Source organism: Oncorhynchus mykiss, chromosome 18, assembly GCF_013265735.2.
Source record: "Oncorhynchus mykiss isolate Arlee chromosome 18, USDA_OmykA_1.1, whole genome shotgun sequence".
NCBI lineage: Eukaryota > Metazoa > Chordata > Actinopteri > Salmoniformes > Salmonidae > Oncorhynchus > Oncorhynchus mykiss.
The window spans coordinates 37,922,141-37,943,773 of NC_048582.1; the positions used below are offsets into that span (position 1 = coordinate 37,922,141).

The 21,633-nt window shown below is 41.5% G+C and overlaps 2 protein-coding genes across 6 annotated transcripts; one reads left to right on the top strand and one right to left on the bottom strand.

The window, feature by feature from the left end:
* Positions 1–12: 12 nt before the first annotated feature.
* Positions 13–8,605, bottom strand: ppt1 (palmitoyl-protein thioesterase 1 (ceroid-lipofuscinosis, neuronal 1, infantile)). Of its 3 annotated transcripts, none has more exons than XM_036952665.1 (10): positions 8,480–8,605; positions 6,650–6,775; positions 6,353–6,462; positions 1,908–2,035; positions 1,553–1,623; positions 1,349–1,451; positions 1,094–1,184; positions 859–957; positions 676–747; positions 13–579 (listed from the first exon to the last, which is right to left on the bottom strand). In XM_036952665.1, the coding sequence occupies exons 1-10, from the start codon at positions 8,487–8,489 to the stop codon at positions 457–459; spliced, it is 933 nt and encodes a 310-aa protein (XP_036808560.1). In that variant the 5' UTR covers positions 8,490–8,605; the 3' UTR covers positions 13–456. The 3 variants fall into 3 exon arrangements, with proteins under 3 accessions (XP_036808560.1, XP_036808561.1, XP_036808559.1); XM_036952666.1 differs by lacking the exon at positions 8,480–8,605 and adding an exon at positions 7,348–7,503; XM_036952664.1 differs by lacking the exon at positions 8,480–8,605 and adding an exon at positions 7,021–7,197.
* On the top strand, positions 7,479–17,089 carry si:ch1073-513e17.1 (sialin). Of its 3 annotated transcripts, none has more exons than XM_036952661.1 (13): positions 7,479–7,719; positions 9,651–9,770; positions 10,331–10,507; positions 10,834–11,054; positions 11,315–11,548; positions 11,753–11,927; positions 12,420–12,538; positions 12,659–12,820; positions 12,970–13,104; positions 14,012–14,144; positions 14,562–14,709; positions 14,916–15,006; positions 15,365–17,089. In XM_036952661.1, the coding sequence occupies exons 3-13, from the start codon at positions 10,405–10,407 to the stop codon at positions 15,530–15,532; spliced, it is 1,689 nt and encodes a 562-aa protein (XP_036808556.1). In that variant the 5' UTR covers positions 7,479–7,719; positions 9,651–9,770; positions 10,331–10,404; the 3' UTR covers positions 15,533–17,089. The 3 variants fall into 3 exon arrangements, with proteins under 3 accessions (XP_036808556.1, XP_021427532.2, XP_036808557.1); XM_036952662.1 differs by lacking the exon at positions 7,479–7,719 and adding an exon at positions 9,265–9,549; XM_021571857.2 differs by lacking the exon at positions 12,970–13,104 and having other exon boundaries at positions 7,488–7,719.
* The last annotated feature ends 4,544 nt before the right edge of the window (positions 17,090–21,633 follow it).

The window sequence follows — 21,633 nt, forward strand, 5'->3', positions numbered from 1 at the left end:
AGTCTGATAATGTGGGGGATTGTTCTTTATTGGCTGACTGGACAGTAAGAGCAGGCCAAATACGGGGATGATGAGCCCTTATGTTTTGCTCTATCTGGGAAAACGTCATTTTTCACAAGGAGAGCTTGATAATTAACTCAGTTCAGAACCAGTGATTTCTTAACATATTAGTTCCATGTTATTTACCATTACACTAACGAAGAAACACCCACCACACTTATTCCAAAATATAGTGCTAAGCAAATGATCCTACATTTAAACTTGAATAGATATCTCTGAGAACCAACTAACACCAACTTTATTTCTCTGTGGTAGTACGTTAACTGGGTAAAACAGTTTTTAAAATCATAAATAAGTGCATTATTTGATTTAAACAGCAGGATGGTATCGGAATGATCAGTGCAATGGTAATGTGTGCGTACGTCAACTCATGTCAGTGTAGCTAGCTAGGTGTTTTTAGCGCAGGTAAGGCACTAGTTTGGCATTGAACCACTCATCGGTGAACTGAAGGTGATCTCCTTCTGTGGCCAGGAAATCCAGCTTCCCAGCTGCCTCCATCGCTGCCAGTCCCAGACGATCCTTAAAACCGATACCATTTATCAACACAATATCACAATCTATATATTATTGAAATACGTGTCTGTTTGAAGATGCGTAAACATGATGGGGTTTTACCTCTTTATAGAGGACACTCTCCTGAAGGGTCTCGGTCTCTTTCGCCTGACCAGTTTTCAGAAAACCAAACCACTACGACAAAGAGATTGCAAATGGAAAAACATCTTGTTCATAAGCAATTACAGTGTAGGAGGGGGAAGACAGTACATCAAGAGAGATTGTCACGATGTGTTCAGTATTTACCTCGGTGTCAACTGGATCAACAACGCTGTCCTGCAAGAACTTGACCATCACAAACTTGTCCAGCAGTTGGAGGTTCTTCTTGTAAGTCTCGTTCACCACCTGTGAGGTGAAATGCAGCAGATCATTTGAATTAAATTGGAATACAGTTATGGAGAGTTCTCAGGAGAATGAAGACAAACAGCACTGTATGAACAAACAAATAACGTCTGATTCTGAAAATGAGCACCATACTAACCCGCTCCTGGTTGATATCAGCCAGGAAGAGGCTGTGTTTTTTGTACAGGTCATCATTCAATGGGTCATGCCAGTACTGTGCCTGCACCAAGCTGATAAAGACAAGGATTCCAAATGTACCACTAGATAACAGCCACAATACACAAAGCACTGTCTTTTCTTTGCGCATCCTCTCAAAAATGTACAGTAACTATGTCATACTGATTACCTGGGTACTGCTGACTTGTCTCAAACACAACACTTTCTCCTTATGAGTTTTTTTTGCACAATATCGGTATAGGCCCCTGAGTTGAGTTCCTTGCGAATCCAGTCACAGATATGGGAGCTCTCTCCAGGGCATCTAGGGAGACCATACACCCCTGTGAATGTGGAGAATAGAATCATTACACAACTGTCAGGAAGTGAATGAAAAACAATGTTGCTGAATGGAGACAAGGCACTGTTGCCATGGTGCCGTTACCTTGTTGTTGTCCCCCAACAGAGATCAGGGTTTTCATTGGAGGAGATGGACAGCGCTGCGCCACTGCCCTCCTAGGGGGAAAAGAGGTGGAAAGGTGAAGAACTGAGAATGACAGCTTCTTGTATAAAGTATATTCCTCCGCTTACCAGGGATGGGCAACTCCTTGAGGACCGGAGACTCCGCAGGATTTTGTTCCACCTCAGCTATAAGACACCTGATTTAACTACATTGGTTGAATAGGTGTCAAATTGTACTGCAGCTCTCCAGAACCGGAGTGGCCCTTCCCAATCTCTAACATTCTATTTTAAAAAAACATTCTGAGAGGCTTTGTGAGTAGGGGTCCAGAGACACTTACAGGAACTGCCCTCCCTGGGAGAAGCCCATGGCATTGTAGCCATCCTTCAGCTTGGGATCCTGGGCCAGCTGGCTGCACACCATGGACACCTGCTCATTGACATCCATGAAGAAACCATTCTCTGTGTCCTGAGGGGTAAATATGAGGCAAGAAAGTTCATGGTGGGAACGAAACAAAGTTGGCAAACAGGAATATCACATTTCAGAAAATAGGTCAGAGGTGAGCTATTTTACCCTACAAAGGCCGGTGAGTGCAAGCACCGCAGTAACACACTTGATTCTACTAATCGACTTCAATCAAAGCTTTCATTAGTAGGAACGTGTGCGTTACTGCTTGGCTGGAGAAAAGGCAAGCATCCACACCGGTCACCGCAGGTATTGACTGTCCACCACTGAGCAGGGCCGGAGTTACGGACAGGATAGGGGACCTGGCCCACCCTACTGTACCTCCTTGCCAGTCTAAATAATTATCATTTATTTGACCGAGATGTGCGCCGACAGAAGACGGTTCAATCACAGAAAAAGCATCCGAGCGAGTGAAACAGCGCCACGCTGTCTCAGTATGTGTAGACCATGTACAGTTGAAGTCAGAAGTTTACATACACCTTAGCCAAATACATTTAAACTCAGTTTTTCACAATTCCTGACATTTCATCCTAGTAAACATTCCCTGTCTTAGGTCAGTTAGGATCACCACTTTATTTTAAGAATGTAAAATGTCAGAATAATAGAGAATTATTTCTTTCATCACATTCCCAGTGGGTTAGAAGTTTACATACATTCAATTAGCATTTGGTAGCGTTGCCTATAAATTGATTAACTTGGGTCAAACGTTTTTGGTAGTCCACAACAAGTTGGGTGAATTTTGGCCCATTCCTCCTGACAAAGCTGGTGTAATTGAGTCAGGTTTTTAGGCATCCTTGCTCGCACACGCTTTATCAGTTCTGCCCACAAAGTTGTGGCCATTTTGCCACAACTTTGGAAGTATGCTTGGGGTCATTGTCTATTTGGAAGACCCATTTGCGACCAAGCTTTAACTTCCTGAATGATGTCTTGAGATGTTGCTTCAATATATCCACATCATTTTCCTCCCTCATGATGCCATCTATTTGGTGAAGTGCACCAGTCCCTCCTGCAGCAAAGCACCCCCACAACATGAGGCTTCACAGTTGGGATTGTGTTCTTCTGCTTTTTGTTTAATCAGACCAGAGGACATTCATCCAAAAAGTACTATCTTTGTCCCCATGTGCAGTTGCAAACTGTAGTCTCGTTTTTTTATGGCGGTTTTGGAGCAGTGGCTGAGGGGCCTTTCAGTCAGGTTATGTTGATATAGGTCTCATTTTACTGTGTGTGTGTATATATATATATATATATATATATATATATATATATATATATATATATATATATATATATATATATATATATATATATTTATATGCACACACACACTTTTGTACCTGTTTCCTCCAGCATTTTCACAAGGCCATTTGCTGTTCTGGGATTGATTTGCACTTTTCGCACCAAAGTACGTTCATCTCTAGGAGACAGAATGCATCGCCTTCCTGAGCAGTATGACGGCTGCTTGGTCCCATGGTGTTTATACTTGCGTACTATTGTTTGTACAGATGAACGTGGTACCTTCAGAAGTTTTCTTCCAAGGATGAACCAGACTTGTGGAGGTCTACAATTTATTTTCTGAGGTCTTGGCTGATTTCTTTTGATTTTCCTATGATGTCAAGCAAAGAGGCACTGAGTTTGAAGGTAGGCCTTGAAATACATCCACAGGTACATCTCCAATTGACTCAAATTATGTCAATTAGCCTATCAGAAGCTTCTACAGCCATGCATTTCCAACCTGTTTAAAGGCACAGCCAAATTAGTGTATGTAAACTTCTGACCAACTGGAATTGTGATACAATGAATTAAGTGAAATAATCTGTCTGTAAACAATTGTTGGAAGAATGACTTGTGTCATGCACAAAGTAGATGTCCTAACCAAATTGCCAAAACTATAGTTTGTTAACAAGAAATGTGTGAAGTGGTTGAAAAACGAGTTTTAATGACTCCAACCTAAGTGTATGTAAACTTCAACTGTATCTGATACTGTCTGGATCAAAAGAGGATGGCATGTCATACTATTTCTGGCCAAACAGCATCAGATACATGGGCTACATATATTAAGACAGAGGGGCGCTGTTTTGCTAACAGATGCTTTCGCCGGTGAGAAAGTTTCAGCAGAGTAAGAGAGGGCTCACTATTTGCGAAAATCTGTCCAAAATAAGCCTAATGCGTTTCTATGGGCATAATATGCAGACCTAAGCTTGTCGCCTGCCTTCCTGCCTCTGGGACGACTCCCGTTGTTAGGGCGGAGACATGAGCATCTCGTCATTATATACAGAGCTCAGGTTTCAGCCTCTTCAAGAGGAAAGGAAAGTTGCCAGGTGCACAGTGCACTGTTCGGACAATGGCTTCCCCTAAAGTATGATGTTTTGCCAAAATTATATAATTACTCCTGTCTAAATAAAAATAATTCAAAATCAATCAACCACAGAGCACGACTTAGCCACAGGGGATGATTAGCTTCTTAGGCACATGCCTATTTAGGCAGCCAGTATTTGGGCAGCACGCGTGACAATAAGCCTAGCTGATCATTGAGTTGTCAGTGAACAGCATCTAAATGATGTGTTTAGATAATGTATTGAGTATCATTTTAAAATGTTGAGAGAAAAAAAAAGTGGAGGGGCATGGGATGAAGATATGGCACGTCTTGCTCAAACGAATGTACTTGGTTCTCCAGGATGCGCGCAGCTGTCTCCCGCCAATTCTTGCGCATTTCCTTGTGTGAATTGTTTGCCCATTGATTGTTTATCTGGATCAATTCCCAATTACATACAGTGCATTCAGAAAGTATTCCGACCCTATTTTTGCTATATTATAGTGGCCACTATAGACATCGATCAAGTGCACAAGATTACATATGTGCAAAAATAATGTTCACTGAGTAAAAACATATATAATCCCTCCTCACTCTCACACACACAGTTCAACACAACAAAAACTATAAATTTGAGCTACACTGCACATTATTACATTGTACACTTTCTGCTTGTGGACGGACATCTGTTCTACAATGTGCCAGCAAAAGTGAGAAAGTGTGTGGTGTTCCTTTCACCTCTATAGTGGCATCCAGCTTAAGCCAGGCCCGGCATGAGGCACAAGCAATGCCTCATTTTCACCTAATTCTCTCATTCTGAAAATGAACCACATACTGTAGAGGGAAAACATTAGTTAACAGATAGTGGTTAGTTTGTTAGCTTGTTAACATTTCACACAGATTGCCAGGGTCCAGTAAGCAACTAAAGCATTATAACTTGAGGAACGATGTTGTGCCGAAAAGCTCCCCCCTGCCAGAATCCCCCCCTTCGTGTACGCACTCAAATCTTCATTGCTGCGACTTGCTTTCTAGTTGAGATTTCTGATCACGTTAGGCTGCGTTTAATTTTATATGTTGGTTTGATCGTGGGGGAGGCACTGGTAATGTCTGCAGTTTTCAGTTTGACTAATTGTTTCAACTGTATTAGTCTATAAATAAATCTCTGCCAAAATTCATCATCTCTCCCATGTCTTATTCGACTAGTAGATGTTCTGAAATGTTTATTGCTTGCCTACATTTTACACCCTCTGTTTAATATAACACACATCCGACCTTGCATCAAACCCTTCGTACGCAGCCTCTGGTCCACATTGTATAAATCGACATTAAGTCAACAAAGTCCTTTTTGTTTTGAGTCATTGGGAATGATAATAGTTCCTCACAAAATGTGAAAAATCTTCACTAGCTATAGCTCAAGTCAAGACAGAGGGTAAGAGAGGAAGGGTACAGAGATGAATGCGATTGAAAGAACCTGAATATAATCAGGATAGTTTCTGTTTTTATTTGTTTGCTTTAGGTTTTATTTTACTTAGTTGACAATGGAAGTTTACAGGCCTACTGCTGCATTGACCTACAGGCAATCTCTGAGTTCCATGTGCTCATTTCTTTAGCTGCCAACGGCTCACGGTGTATCAATGTGTCCATACAGCTCTCGCATTAGTTGAATTTTAACTTTGAGATTTGTATCATTTTAATTATGATTTTCATGATTAACTACGTGACAATGATTTTGAGAAACAAAAATATTATAGAAATATAACTGTTCCACAAAAATGCACATATAAAAAGAATCATAACTGGCACACAGATCGGTAGAAATGGTAGGGTAAATTGTAAGCTTCACCAAATTTGAAACTGGTCTTCACTATAACAACCATAAAAATAAAAAAATCACATAGGAGGTTCGTCCGAAAAAACTAGCCTGCCTATGGAAATCAAATGCCCGTCCAACTTATTCATTTCGGCGCTAGCCCTGCCACAGAGATAGGTTCAAGGATAGTGGAAAGTACCTGAATGACAGTCTTGCCAATCATCAGGGACAGGACGTCAATGCCAGGGATTGCTTCCTCGATCATCTTCTTTATGGAGCCCATGCTGAGAGGGTTGCAACAGCTGTCTCCTGTATTCAAACAGAAACAAGAACAGGGTCTATATACACTATCTGACATAGCATGACTTATCTAAGGGCCACAGGCAAATATAGGAAGTGGCCTCCCCTTCCTTGCTTAGCCATTCTGCCAAACTGAGAAACATCATTGCTGTATGTGAAAACATAATGTTCTAGTATTATGCATCTAAGTGCTTACCCATTCCATGCCACATAACCAATGGGAGGGTGGCATTGTCAGATCCATGTACGGGGCTGAGGACAAGTTGTGACAGCAGGGGGCCAGCCCCCAGGAGCAAGCGGAGAAGTGTGGTCATCTTGAACCCTGAAATCAATATAAAGAAGAGGACCAGAAGTGAACTAATGCAAATTCAAGGCTATCTATGTAATCAGTCATGTGATACAACAGGAACGTGAGAGGGCTATTAGCGGTGTTAAAAGGCACAATGTGTAATTTCAACACCCTGGCCCTGCCATTTTGTTTGGTAAACTGAGAGATGGGGCTGGGGGGAAAGTAATCTCTCAGATGCAGACGTAGTTATTATGAATGCAAGGACTGGCAGAGTGTGCCTTTTAAAGCCGCGATTCTTGTTTGGTAGGGGTCTTCCATGTTGTCAAAATCATGGAATATGCCTGCGAGAGCTTCCCAAAATCAAAGACAAGTTTGGGAGGTGCCTTTCTTTTATAACAAACCAGTTAACGTTAGCTAGCACGCTACGCTAGCTTCCCAAATGTGGGAAGCTAGGGACGTTATTTTCCTAGCTTGATAGGTATCTATGTCTGACCAAGCAACTGTCTACATTTCTTGCTAGTCGTGTTTCGCTGAATATTGAAACTATACACATTTGCTGAGCAATAAACACTCAATCTGAAACCGAGCAATAAACTACTACTTACTTTTCAGAATCGCCACAGTTTGTCACATGACATGCTAGCTACCCGGAAGAAACTTGAGAAACAATCATCAGCTTCCATATCATACGGAGCAGCATATCGCGCGATGTGTACATTAGTTTAGTTTATCTTGTGTTGTAGAGTTCAGTGTAAATTATATTCTTGATCATGTGACTACCGCTTTCCCTGAATCGCAAACAGTGTACACAACACTTTTACCACTGTTTTTACTTGGTCTGTGCCAAGTGGAAGGCTACAAGCATTAAGGACGCTATACCGCTATAAGGCAAAACAGAGAGCTCTTTACACATTTATTAAATACGACAGGTGCAACGTAAACCAGAGGGCTTGGGTTGAAGAGTCCATTCGTTCTAGGTAGGTTTGCTCTATACCTCAAATTCAACTAAAGTGCACTAGCAGCTGTACTATTTTGGATCTACTTATGATACCTATCTAGCTATCTATTCTCGTTATGTACCAATGTGGCCAGCTGTTTCAAGTGAATGTTTCGATTCACATGCATGACTGACTGCTTATGAGCCTCCAGTGTTGTAATAACCTTTTTTTTATTTTTTTTATTTTATTTAACCTTTTTTTTTATCTTGGCAAGTTAGTTCAGAACAAATTCTTATTTACAATGACGGCCTACCAAAAGGCCTCCTGCGGGGACGGGAGCTGGGATTATAAATACAAATAAATTAACTAAAAATATATGGCAAAACACACATCAAAACAAGAGAGAGCAGAACACTACATAAAGAGAGCCCTAAAGACAACAACATAGCATGAGAGAAACACATGACAACACAGCATAGTCAGAAGCCATAGAAGTCAAAGAAATTCCTATATTCCTGTAGGTCTGTCATGTAAAAGAAAACAAGTTGTCACGTAATGAGGCTATTGTAATGTGAGCATAATTCATTGCATTGTTTGTTGTCATTATAGACAGTGATGGCATGTGATACCCATTAGTTATGTCGAACGGGTTGGATTTAAAATCCCCTTTCCCAAATCTAATGTCAGAAAATGGAGAAGTTACGATTGAAAGAAGAAGCATAGAGTTACTAAAACTACACACAGTTATTATACCAACTTTGGAAGAAGTGAACTTTACAGATAACACACAATCACATACCAATGCCCATGTTTTTTTTTGACTGTGTCCGTTTGTAATGGGAATTTCCAGGTAAATAAAAAGGAGAGCAGTCGTTGATCACATCAATCAAAATAATGTTGGTTTAATTACAAGGTGCAACAGGGTGCAACCTCTAGTACAGAAGCAGAGAAAATGTCTAACGGGCCTCTTGGAGACAGGCCCTTTATATTCAGACAGTGCCAAATGTTCTCTTAACATCAGCCCGAGAGGCTTGTGCGAAGTCAAAACAAAAGACAGTGACTTTGCCTGCTGCTACAGAATCACACAGTGCATAATGTAATCAATACAATTAGAATCAGTGTCCTCGGTCCTTTTGCAATCTGTAGCTCTGGCGTCAATCACTATCAAACGATATGAGAAGAATCCATAACATTCAGTACAAAAATCTAGTGACTATCAACTCAGACACAAATATGTCACAAATAGAACACTGGAAATGATGTATATTACAGAATAGCAAAAACATATAAATATGCTAAGCATTGTGTTATTCACTCTAAACTGAATAAGAACTCGGGCTCCTGAGTGGGGCAGCAGTCTAAGGCAATGCATCTCAGTGCTACAGGCATCACCACAGACCCTCGTTCAATTTCAGGCTGTATCACAACCGGCCGTGATTGGGAGTCTCATAGGGCGGCGCACAATTGGCCCAGCATCATCCAGGTTAGGGTTTGGCCGGTCATCATTGTAAATAAGAATTTCTTCTTAACTGACTTGCCTAGTTAAATAAAACATTTAATAAATATACTTTATTAACCTTAAATGGCCACTACACCATGTCAAAAGGCACTACATTATGTCATTCTATTCCGCCCCCCTCATCAGCTGACTTGCGTAACACACTCTCTGTTCCTCCAATGTTAACCTTTTGAGTGTGAACGTTTTATTAGTCAGCAGATACACTAGGTTCACATCTGCTTTTAATCAGTCTGCACAAGTCACAGTCAGAGTGAAGGAGAGGCCAAGACTACTGGTTTATTTCATTTAGCGGACAGACCTGTATTCTGAGATCAGATTTATTGCGTACTACTGGTCCAGCTCTAAAAGAGGTAGCTATGAAAAATCATTGAATTCCTGATTCTGTGACTGACTTTACATAGGTCATAATTCACAGACTGGTATTTGTTTTCCATCTTGTTTTTTTCTTCAGGATCAACATGTATAAGCCACACCACCAGCCAGCCTAACAACTATTTGGAGCATCATCTGAAGAAGAATGTATGATGCTCCCCAGTCCTATGATCTAGGTCTAGAAACTCAATAACAGCAAGTGAGTAACATTCTGGTCCAACCAGTCCTACTTGTGATAATTGGTCAAACCTTTTTCTCTATCTAAACCAGGGCTCTCCAACCCTCTTCCTGGAGAGCTACCATCCTGTAGGTTTTCGCTCCAACCCTCATCTAGCGCACCTGATTCTAATAATTAGCTGGTTGAGAAGCTGAATCGGGTTAGTTACAACTGGGGTTGGAGTGAAAACCTACAGGTGGGTAGCTCTCCAGGAACAGGGTTGGAGAACCCTGAATTCTGAACATTCCTCAATATAAAGAGCTAAGTCTACTGTTATAATGCATGTCTACAGTATATTTGATTTCTTTGACTTAGTCAGGTGTTTTGTAATGGTTGCACAAGCACCCTTGGATTTATTTGAACACCATAAGGACCATTGACCTGTCAGGTCATGGTCATTCTCATATCCAGCCTGTGTCTGTAGTCTTAACCCGTGTGTGTGTGTGTGTGTGTGTGTGTGTGTGTGCTTGCGCATGAGACTGAATGTCTAGCCATTTTTCCTGCTGACTCTTGCTCTCTGTCTGTCCTGCATATTTTCTTAGGACACTATGGTTAGGTGACCTCAGATCACAACCACTTCATTCCATCTCTGGCTGTCACCTGACTGGTGGTTGCCATGGCTTTACAAAATGGATACTCCATCAACTCCACCCCACTGGACGAGAGTGGAGAGACAACACCCCTACTTAAAAAACAAGTGGTGGATGTTGATGATTCAGGTGTCTACTATTTTTGGGTTGCTCTTTTGCATAGTCAGCACTCAGCAGCATGGATGTGCTAGAGGGTGATTTATTATGTAATGATAACTTTTTATGATAGTTGAAGGAAGTCATATTAAGTGAAAATTTGACCTACCTGGAAGTTTGGATATGTCCCTATGCTTTAGCTTAGTGCTAGTGAAATAGGTCATTTAAGTGTCAAGTACTCCTCGTTTGCTAGTGTAGATGTTCTACCAGCGCTGTTTAAATAGTCATCTTTAAAGTCTAAGTGTTTTCAGATCGATTGTGAGGTGTGATTGTGCACTTGTTGTCATCATGTCTACCAGTACCTCCACAATGTTGCTCTGCACGCTACAATCTGGCCATCATGATGTTCTTCGGATTCTCCGTTGTCTACGGTCTCCGTGTCAATCTAAGTGTTGCCATGGTCGCCATGGTCAATGGGACCAATAGCCAACCAACTCTCAACAGCTCAGTTGGCCATGAGTGCCCAGTGTCCTCCCACGGGAACAACAACGGCAGCCAAACCCCAGACCAACCAGACGGGGTAAGTACCAGCTTTTCCAAAGTATCCACAACTAGACCTATAGTATACTGTACATCCATATTAAAGCTCATATATTACAGTACATCAATATGCTTCACACAAACATTATGCATGCATACTGGACATACTGCACATGCAAAGTATGCACAGTAGATACAAGACACTCACAAACTAATATGTAACACTATTGCTCATTTACCCCTCTCTCTCTCTCTCTCTCTCTCTCTCTCTCTCTCTATCTATCTCTCTCTCTCTCTCAGATACCTCAGTACTCGTGGGATTCTCCAACTCAGGGCCTGCTGCTGGGGGCGTTCTTCTTTGGTTACCTGGTGACTCAGATCCCCGGGGGTTACCTGGCCGGCCACTTTGGAGGGAGTATCTTCTTGGGGGGAGGGGTGCTTGGCACCGCAGCCCTCACCCTCCTCACCCCCCTGGCAGCCCAGCTAGGACCCTACTGGCTGTTTGGCTTACGGGCACTGGAGGGATTTGGGGAGGTAAGAGGCTTCATGTGTGCAGAGTAGGGGTCAATCTCATTCTGTTATCAGCATTGAACTGGATTAGTTTAGCATTCGATTTATGGTATACTTACAGTATAGCCAATTTGGCCATGTGGTCATTATTTTCTCTAAAACTCCAAGGTATTTTGTTCATTTAAGTGACAAATCAGTGTGTATTGCTCTGTGTTTGTGTGTCGTCAGGGGGTGACATTCCCGGCCATGATGGCCATGTGGGCTCGCTGGGCTCCCCCTCTAGAGAGGTCTCGTCTTATTTCCCTGTCGGGGTCAGGGGCAAACTTTGGGGCTTTTGTAGCCCTGCCCCTCACCGGCTTCATATGTCACAGTCTGGGCTGGCCCACTGTCTTCTACATGTGTGGTGAGAGTTGGATAGCAATTACACTCCCCAAACATATACACTGAGTGTTCAAAACATTAAGGACACCTTCGTAATATTGAGTTGCACCCCCCCAACCATATACATTCCCCCTACACACACCATTATCTGCATTGTCAGCTCTTATTTTATTCTCCTGTTTTCACACACATTATACTTTCCTATTTTTGGATCATTCACAATTCTTCTCTGCACACTCAATCAATCAAATGTATTTATAGAGTATTTCTATTTTTTTACAACAGTAGTTGTAAGGAAAAAAGAGGAAGTTATACAGAAACTGAGCCTAAAACCCCAGAGAGCATGCAATGCAGATGTAGTGGCACGGTGGTTAGGAAACACTCCCTAGAAATACAGGAACCTACTTCAGCACAAACACTGTTCCTACACAACCTCTTGCTTTATAAAGATGTCAACATAACCAGTCTTTTCTCTCATTCCCTCCCTCTCTCTCCCTCTTTCTCTCGTCACCAGGGGGTGCTGGTTGTGTTTGGGCAGTTTTCTGGTTCATTCTGGTGTCTGACCAGCCTGGCACTCATCCACGAATCAGCACAAGAGAAAAACATTACATCATCAACTCCATAGGAAAAGATGTAACAACAATATATCTGTGGTATCCTTTATGCCACTATATCAAACATTTGTCAATCACTTTACAGTCAATCCCATTTCTCTCTCTCTCTCTCTCTCTTTCTCTATGCCTCTTAACCCAGGGTGGTGGACATGGCTGGTCAGTGCCTTTGTTACCCATGGTGCTCTCTGTTCCCCTGTGGGCCATCATAGTGTCTCAGATGTGTGCCAACTGGGGTTACTACACTCTGCTCACCTCACTACCCACCTACATGGACACGGTGCTTCACTTTGACCTCCGACAGGTGAGACCCAAAGAAATTGTACATTAAGTCATACATCATAGATATGGACATGATTTCTATGGATGATGCCAGAAGAGGGGAGAGACAGAGTGAGATTCTCAATTCCAGAGTGCTGTCAAGACTAGATAACTATAAGAATATGGTAATAGCTCGACCGGAGGGCAGGTAGTTTGCCACCCAGGACACCTTCAGCACCCGATGTCACAGGAAGGCCAAAAAGATCATCAAGGACAACAACCATCCGAGCCACTGCCTGTTCACCCCGCTATCATCCAGAAGGCGAGGTCAGTACAGGTGCATCAAATCTGGGACCGAGAGACTGAAAAATAGCTTCTATCTCAAGGCCATCAGACTGTTAAACAGCCATCACTTGGTGGCTTCCACCCGGTTACGTAACCCTGCATGTTAGAGGCTGCTGCCCTATATACAGAGACTTGAAATCACTGGCCATTTTAATAATGGAACACTAGTCACTGTAATAATGTTTACATATTTTGCTTTACTAATCTCATATGTATATACTGTATTCTATTCTACTGTATTTTAGTCTATGCCACTCCGTAATGGTTCATCCTAATATTTATATATTCCTTAATTCCATTATTTTACTTTTAGGTTTGTGTGAATTGTGTGTATTGTTGTGAATTGTTAGATACTACTGCACCGATGGATCTAGAAACACAAGCATATCGCTATACCCGCAATAACATCTCCTAAATATGTGTATGTGACCAATACAATATGATTTGATTTTGATATAAGGGAAAGGGGGATAGCTAGTCAGTTGTACAACTGAATGCCTTCAACTGAAATGTGTCTTCCGCATTTAACCCAACCCCTCTGAATCAGAGAGGTGCGGTTGGCTGCCATAATCGACATCCAGGCTCCATAGGTAGAGTTTTGTCATATTTCTTAGACAAGTGTATACATACTTTAGGTGGTAGGACTAGAGAATGACTGACTAAGATTTAGTGTCGTATCAGTATATCACACTGTACATTGATAGTACAGGAGTCTCTGGACTTGAATCATGTTGTGTTGTTACCAAGGCCTGTGCTGCTGTAGCAATGTTTGAATAAAACATTGATGAAAGTGACGCCATCTTATCAGGATATTTTATTCCTACAATGTAGTTGCAATTATTTTTGTCGTTGGTTAATATTGTCTATTTCTTTCTGTTTCTCTATGTAGAATGCCTTTCTCTCAGCTCTGCCCTATCTGGGTGGCTGGGCCTTCTCAGTGATATCAGGTGTAGTAGCAGACAGCCTCCTGGAGAAGGAGCTGTTGAGTGTAACAGCGGTCCGCAAGATCTTCACTATCACAGGCAAGGAGGGGACTTTTATTTTTAAAGGAATTGGTCTTGGTTACTTATGGAATGGGCTTTACCAGATGTTGATTGATTGGCTGTTAAAACGTATAAAAGTTTGCAACAATTTTTTCGGGATTCTTTGGTACTATTTAATGCAGTTGATATTTTAGTCTTTAGAAATATGTTTATTAGCGAAATATGAACTTACAGAGTTTTACATTTTATATTGACATTTTAGTGATTTATCAGAAGCTCTTATCCAGAGCAACTTACAGTTAGAGTATTTTATACATATATATATATATTGTGTGTGTGTTGTTGTTGTTAATTGAATGAATGAATGGCCACACTTATATGTCTCTTATCAATAGAAATTAAGTGCAGTGTTTGAACATTCAACATGTGTATTGATATATACTCCTCCTCCCTCAGGTCTGCTGCTGCCTGCAGCATTCCTGGTTGCTGTGGGCTTCTCCGGCTGCAGTGGGGTGTTGGCTGTGACCTTCCTCACCCTCTCTACCACTGTAGGGGGCACCAGTGCAGCCGGGGTCTTCATCAACCAGATAGACATTGCTCCACGGTGGGTGTTTATCTATTTGACATGTCGTCACTTCACTTGTTTCTCTTCACTTCCCTCCTTACTCACCAGTCTTTTCTGGCATGTTTTGGACCAACACTGAACTCTCTTGCACTCATTCTATCACACTCTCAGTCACTTACTCAGTGCCTTTTCACTGCTTTGGATGTATTTGAACCTCTTTGTCTCACTCTTCCTCTCATATTCAGGTATGCGGGGGTGCTTTTAGGAATCACCAACACTTTCGCGACTATCCCAGGTGTTGTCGCGCCAATCATCACAGGTTACCTCACCAAAGATGTACGCTTTAGCTTTTCCCTCATCATCAAATTGATTCATTCTGAAACTGCTTTTCAAAATTATTCAATATATTTAATATAGCTACTTAAATACTTGTCTCTGTAAAAAGTATTTGACCGAGCCTGCGTCTACACAGGCAGTCCAATTCTGATCTTTTTGTCACTCATTGGTCTTTTGACCAATCAGCTCTGAAAAAGATCTGATGTGATTGGTCAAAAGATCAATTAGTGGAAGACAGATCAGAATTGGGCTGCTTGACACGAGGACAATGCAATGGCTCATTTCTAAAAGTTACTGCACCCTTGAAGACTGTTATACATACGACTGTGACTCATGTCTCCCCTCCCTCCTCAAACAGCACTCCTTGGCGGGATGGAGGAATGTGTTCTGTCTATCAGCCGGGATCAGCGCCGGAGGAGCGCTTGTCTTCACCTTGTTTGGCAGCGGGAAGGTCCAGAAATGGGCCCTGGCAGAGGAGGATCAGGAGCAGGCAGAAACAGAGAGAGATAGGTTAATCCCTACATGACAGACAGACAGACAGACATGACCTAAAGGGAATAGGGCCTGTAAGAAATAAGCTGACCTCAGGTTAACTTAACTCCCCATCAGGTGGTTTTAAAAAGGATGGACCAGTGCATTTTAATAGTCTCTTAGTACACTGTGTTGGGAATGGGACCCTATATATAATACATTATTCATGATAGAATTAGGGACTTTTTAAAATGGCCTCTTTATATTCCAAATGCCTTTCTTTAGTATTTCTGACCACGTTTCGTATTTATACTGAACAAAAAAATATAAATGCAACAAGTAAAGTGTTGCTCCTATGTTTCATGAGTTGAAATATTTATCAGATTTTCTGCACAAAATTTGCCAAAATAATCTATCCACCTGACAGGTGTGGCATATCATGAATCTGATTAAACGGCATGATCATTACACAGGTGCACCTCGTGCTGGGGACAAAATGCCACTCTAAAATGTGAAGTTTTGTCACACAAATGCCACAGATGTCTCAAGTTTTGAGGCAGTGTGCAATTGGCATGCTGACTACAGGAATGTCCACCAGAGCTGTTGCCAGAGAATTGAATGTTCATTTCTCTACCATAAGCCATCTCCAACGTTGTTTTAGAGAACAGCCTCACAACTGCAGACCACATGTAACCATGCCAGCCCAGAACCGCGACATCTGGCTTCTTCCCCTGCTGGATCGTCTGAGACCAGCCACCCGGACAGCTGATGAAACTGAGGACTATTTCTGACAATAATACAATTATTTTGTGTGGAAAAAATAATTCTGATTGGCTGGGCCTGGCTCCCAAATTTGTGGGCCTATGCCCTCCCAGGCCCACCGATGGCTGTGCCCCTGCCCAGTCATGTGAAATCCATAGATTAGGGCCTAATTAATTTATTTCAATTGACTGATTTCCATATATGAACTGAAATGTTTTTTTCTTCAGTGTATACAGGATGAGTCATTATACCTTTTTTTACTTAAATCAAAGAGCTTTACATTTAATAATGGGCTACCCCTAGTGGTATAAGGAAATACACAGGCAACTTCTAATAAACTAGATTATTCTTTAATTGATCACTTTTAAATGCTCTTATACTTTTATCTGCCACATTTTATAAAAAATACCTGTGCTCTTCCCAGGATTCATTGCCTATGATTAGCCATTGTCTGGTCTGTTGGCTATATAACAATTACTGCCCCAAACCATTTGTGCTTTCAATATTTTTTTTATTAAACGACAGACAGACGTACTTACAGAACTTGAAAAATTGATATTTTACCGCTACCTACTTGACCTCCCGGCACTTTGCCCTTAAGGACATTGCTGCACAAAAAAAAATGTGGTTACCAAAAATGTTTAATTTGAGGAAATGTACATTCATGTAAGAATGTTTTGTTGGTCAATGTAAATTCATGCAATAACATTTTGTAAGTGTTAGGTAAAAACAAATCAATGTGAATGTTCATAACAGAAAATAATCTGTGAAATCAAAATGTCATGCTATTTCCAGTAGCCTACTGGTTTAACTTTCCATTAAATAATATACCAAATGTTCACATACTGAATTTTGGGGTTGTCATGTGTTGTCATTTTAATACTTTTGAATAATTATATTAGTGGCAATTTTATCCTAATTGTGTTATACATGTTTTATTCGCATTTATATTGCGTCAAATATTTTTATTTTGAAGTTTTCAAGCTCCATAACCTGGTTCCCATTTTAACTTCCAACCCGGATGTTGTTAGTTGCTAGCGTGAACGTGACGGAGTGAAACGAATGCTTCCTTTACATTTTCAGACTGCAGGGCAACCACATTTTTGTACGTTGTTTTTTGCGGGGAGGCAATTTTCGGAATACTCCAACTACTAACAAGGCATCACCTTAACCCTGAGTAGAGACATTTTAAGAAGGCTAAACGAAAACGCGCCGCTGATGCTCATGAAATGCCCCCAATACTGAAGACGATTCAGATTCCAGCAGTGAATCTGAGCCTGACAGTGATGTATTTTGGACTAAACTTCGTGAATGTTCCACTGGTTGTGAGGACAGTGAGATAGAAGCGCCATCAACCGAGAAACCTCGGCTGAAGAACCCAGTCACTTCAACAGGAAAACCGGTTCCTCCAACAGAGAATGGGGATCACGAGACTGGCAAAGATGGCACCGTTTGGCGAGGGTTAAATCCCATTGGAGAGGCAGTGGGCCAGAGAGCAACATGTTTTCATGGTCGCTCCAGGGCCAGCAAAAAGCGACATAGACAGCAGCCCACTCAGCGCCTTTCATTGCCTGTTTGGCATCAACATGTTGCTCCACATCAAAGAATGTACAGTTGAAGAAGCGCGCAGATTACAGTTTTTATGATATGTCTTTGGATGAGCTTCAAGCCTTCATTGCGCTCCTTTACGTTCGTGTGGCGTTCGGTGGCAATTGCGGGAAGATGGAGAGCTTTTGGAATGACCAGTGGGGGGTGATCCTTTTTGGACAAACAATGCCAAGGAACAGATTTAGAGACATCATGCGATATATATGTTTTGGCCAAAAATGAATAAAGAGTGAAAGTGTTAAAAATGACAAATGTTCCCCCTTGTCACACGTTTTGAACAGTTTTGTCAAAAATAGCATCACCTGCTACAACACAGGGCCTAATATTGCTGTTGTTGATTCGCAGTTGTTTCCCACAAAAGCACAGGGCGTTTTCTCGCACTTCATGGAAAACGCGCTCGACCGTTATGGAATCAAGTTCTGGCTGGCAGTGGATGCTGACTCCAAATACATCGTGAATGGTTTCCCGAACTTGGGGAAAGAAGATGACTTCCAGACAACTAGACAGCGCCAGTGTGGTGCTGAAGCTGATGGAACAAAGGAAGGAATGTGACCACTTCAGTTCAACTGGCAAATAAATTGCCGCATGACGCGAAGCTGTGTACATGTGTAAGCCAATGAAGACCATCAGTGTTCTCAGCACCCTGCACCTGTCTGTTGGCACTAGTACCTGCAGAAAGAAAACCCCCAGAATCTCTGCCTTTCAACAACTCCACTAAAGTCGGGGTGAATGTGTTGGATAGGCATGCGCGCACGTAGTGTGAAGGGTGGCTCCCAGTGTTGGCCGATGGCCGTCTTCTACAACGTCCTGGACTTGGCAGCCATCAATGCCTATGTGCTTTACAAAGAGTGCATGTGGGACACTATGCGATATACCCGGAGAGAGTTTATCCTGAACCTAGCATCAGCGCTTCGGGCAAACTATGTGATGCTAAAATAAGCTATAAAGTCAGATCCCGATCCCCGCTCTGCCAACGAGGTAGTGAAAAGAAAGAGTTGTCAGGGGGCTAGTACTCAATGTAGGAACGTAACTCTTGAGGGATGTTCAGAATGCAGGAGATATGTTTGTGGGAAGTGCGCCAAGACGGTAAAGAAAAGCATTCTCTGTCACAGATGCTTGTCGCAGGACACTTTACAAAATCCCAAAATTTGCCGCATGTGTAAAAGCGCGCGCCCACGAACTGTGAAGACATATATATGTTAATGCGTTGGCTGCATTTTCATCGACATACTACCTACCTCAACATGACTTCAGCATATACGTTTGGCAAGGCGGCATGAATATACAAATACAGTATAGGCTACAGTGTTTGATGGAAGAAGTTATGTGTTCATGGTTTACATTGAATTTACAACCAAGTACTGACTGTAATTTGTAACCAAAACGAGTTAACAAAATGTATTTGATTCCATTAAGGTTACGCATTTAAAATTAAAGGTGTTGTAGATTACTTTTGACTAATATTCATATATTAATCTCTCCCCCCAAAAGAAGACATTAAAGAGTTGACACCAAAAAATTAAATAGTTGAATCTCTGACGAACTGCACATTATAAAATAAAGATACATTTTTGAGTAATCAAGAAATAAGATATGCTCAAGGTGGGCAGCAAGGCTTCTGTCTTTCCAAATTCAAAAGTGTGTGTAATTTTGAGATGGTTAGTGCTATTCGGGACCCTACCCTAAACCTTAACCATAACCCTTACCTAACCATTTTAATGTCTACTTCAATGGGGTGACGTCAGAGTTACGACAGTTGCTAAAACTCTCAAGAGGGCTATGAGTAAAGACATTTCTATGGCTGTGCATCAGGCACTTGCCTCAGATTTAGTGTGAATGATCTGGATGTACATTGCGGTAAACTTCACTGAGCTATAATTAAGCAATAAGGCCAGAGGTGTGGTATATACCAATATAAACACGGCTAGGGCTATTCTTACACATGATGCAATGCGGATACAGCCATTAAATGCGCTGCATGGTCAATCCGATGTCTGCAGTGCCCATACAGCATTTTCTGCCATACAACCTCTGCATAAGTCAGGGCATTCATACTTGTTGAGTTTCGCAGAGCTGTTGTGAAGGAAGTTGTCAAGGAAGTGAGTTTGTGTTTATACTGGACCCCCACACCCACCTACCATCAACCAATCATGGCAATGCAGAGAGCTATATGGAGCCATCCACATTGTTACAAATAAATTGGGCGGTGCACATGCAGTACAGAGCTCAATTTGGCCTCTGCATGCCTCCAGAGGCTTCACACCATCCATATGGCACATTCAAGCATAAATTGTCTTTTAACCATTGGTATATTCAAATCAAATGTTATTTGTCACATACACATGGTTAGCAGATGTTAATGCGAGTGTAGCGAAATGCTTGTGCTTCTAGTTCCGACAATGCAGTAATAACCAACAAGTAATCTAACTAACAATTCCAAAACTACTGTCTTATACACAGTGTAAGGAGATAAAGAATATGTACATAAGGATATATGAATGAGTGATGGTACAGAGCAGCATAGGCATAGGCATAGGCAAGATACAGTAGATGGTATTGAGTACAGTATATACATATGAGATGAGTATGTGAACAAAGTGGCATAGTTAAAGTGGCCATATACCACAAACCCCAAGGATCCTTATTGCTATTAGAAACTGGTTACCAACGTAATTAGAAAAGTCAACCATTTTTGTTTTTGTCATACCCCTGGTATATGGTCTGATATACCACTGCTTTCAGCCATTTAGCATTCAGGGCTTAACCCACCCAGTTTATAATCATAAGAAAAAATGCATAAGCTATTCGTATTATATTGATTGACAAGACAGTGGAGTGACCGCTCTAACAATGAAAATACAGTGTCTTTGGAAAGTATTCAAAACCATTGAGTTTTTCCACATTTTGTTACGTTACAGCCTTAACATAAAATGTACTAAATAAAACCAAATCATCAGCAATCTATACACAATACCCCATAATTTACAAAGCGAAAACAGGTTTTTAGAAATGTTTGTAAATTCATTTAAAAAAATTTAAACAGAAATACCTTATTTACGTAAGTATTCAGACCCATTGCTATGAGACTCGAAATTGTGCTCAGGTGCATCTTGTTTCCATTGATCATCCTTGAGATGTTTCTACTTGATTGGAGTCCACCTGTGGTAAATTCAATTGATAGGACATGATTTGGAAAGGCACACACCTGTCTATATAAGGTCCCACAGTTGACAATGCATGTCAGATTATAAACCAAGCCTGGGGAAGGGTACCAAAACATTTCTGCATCATTTAAAAAAAAAAAACTTTTAACTAGGCAAGTCAGTTAAGAACAAATTCTTATTTACAACGACTGCCTACACCGGCCAAACCCGGACGACACTGGGTCAGTTGTGTGCCGCCCTATGGGACTCCCAATCACGGCCGGTTGTGATAAGCCTGGAAGCAGTAGAGAATGTGAGGTGCTGGTACTCCGCTCCGGTGAGCTCCTGCCCATGTGTAGCACTGCCTGTCACGTATTAAACCAGATTCACACTACAGGCAAATGGTTACATGGATGTCATCAATAATAACGGAGAATGTGACTGCACTTCCTGATTTGGCATGGTTTTAGTTCTGGTCAGAGAGGAAGAGTTGACACACAAGAGGATTTATTCTGCCAAAATTTGTCTGCTTGAGAAAAGCCCTTTTTTTTGTATGGAGGTCGATAAATTAGTGCCGAATTACGTGAGGTTTACTTGATCGAGTATAAGTTTTGTAATGTTTAGGCTGTTACAAATGTACTGT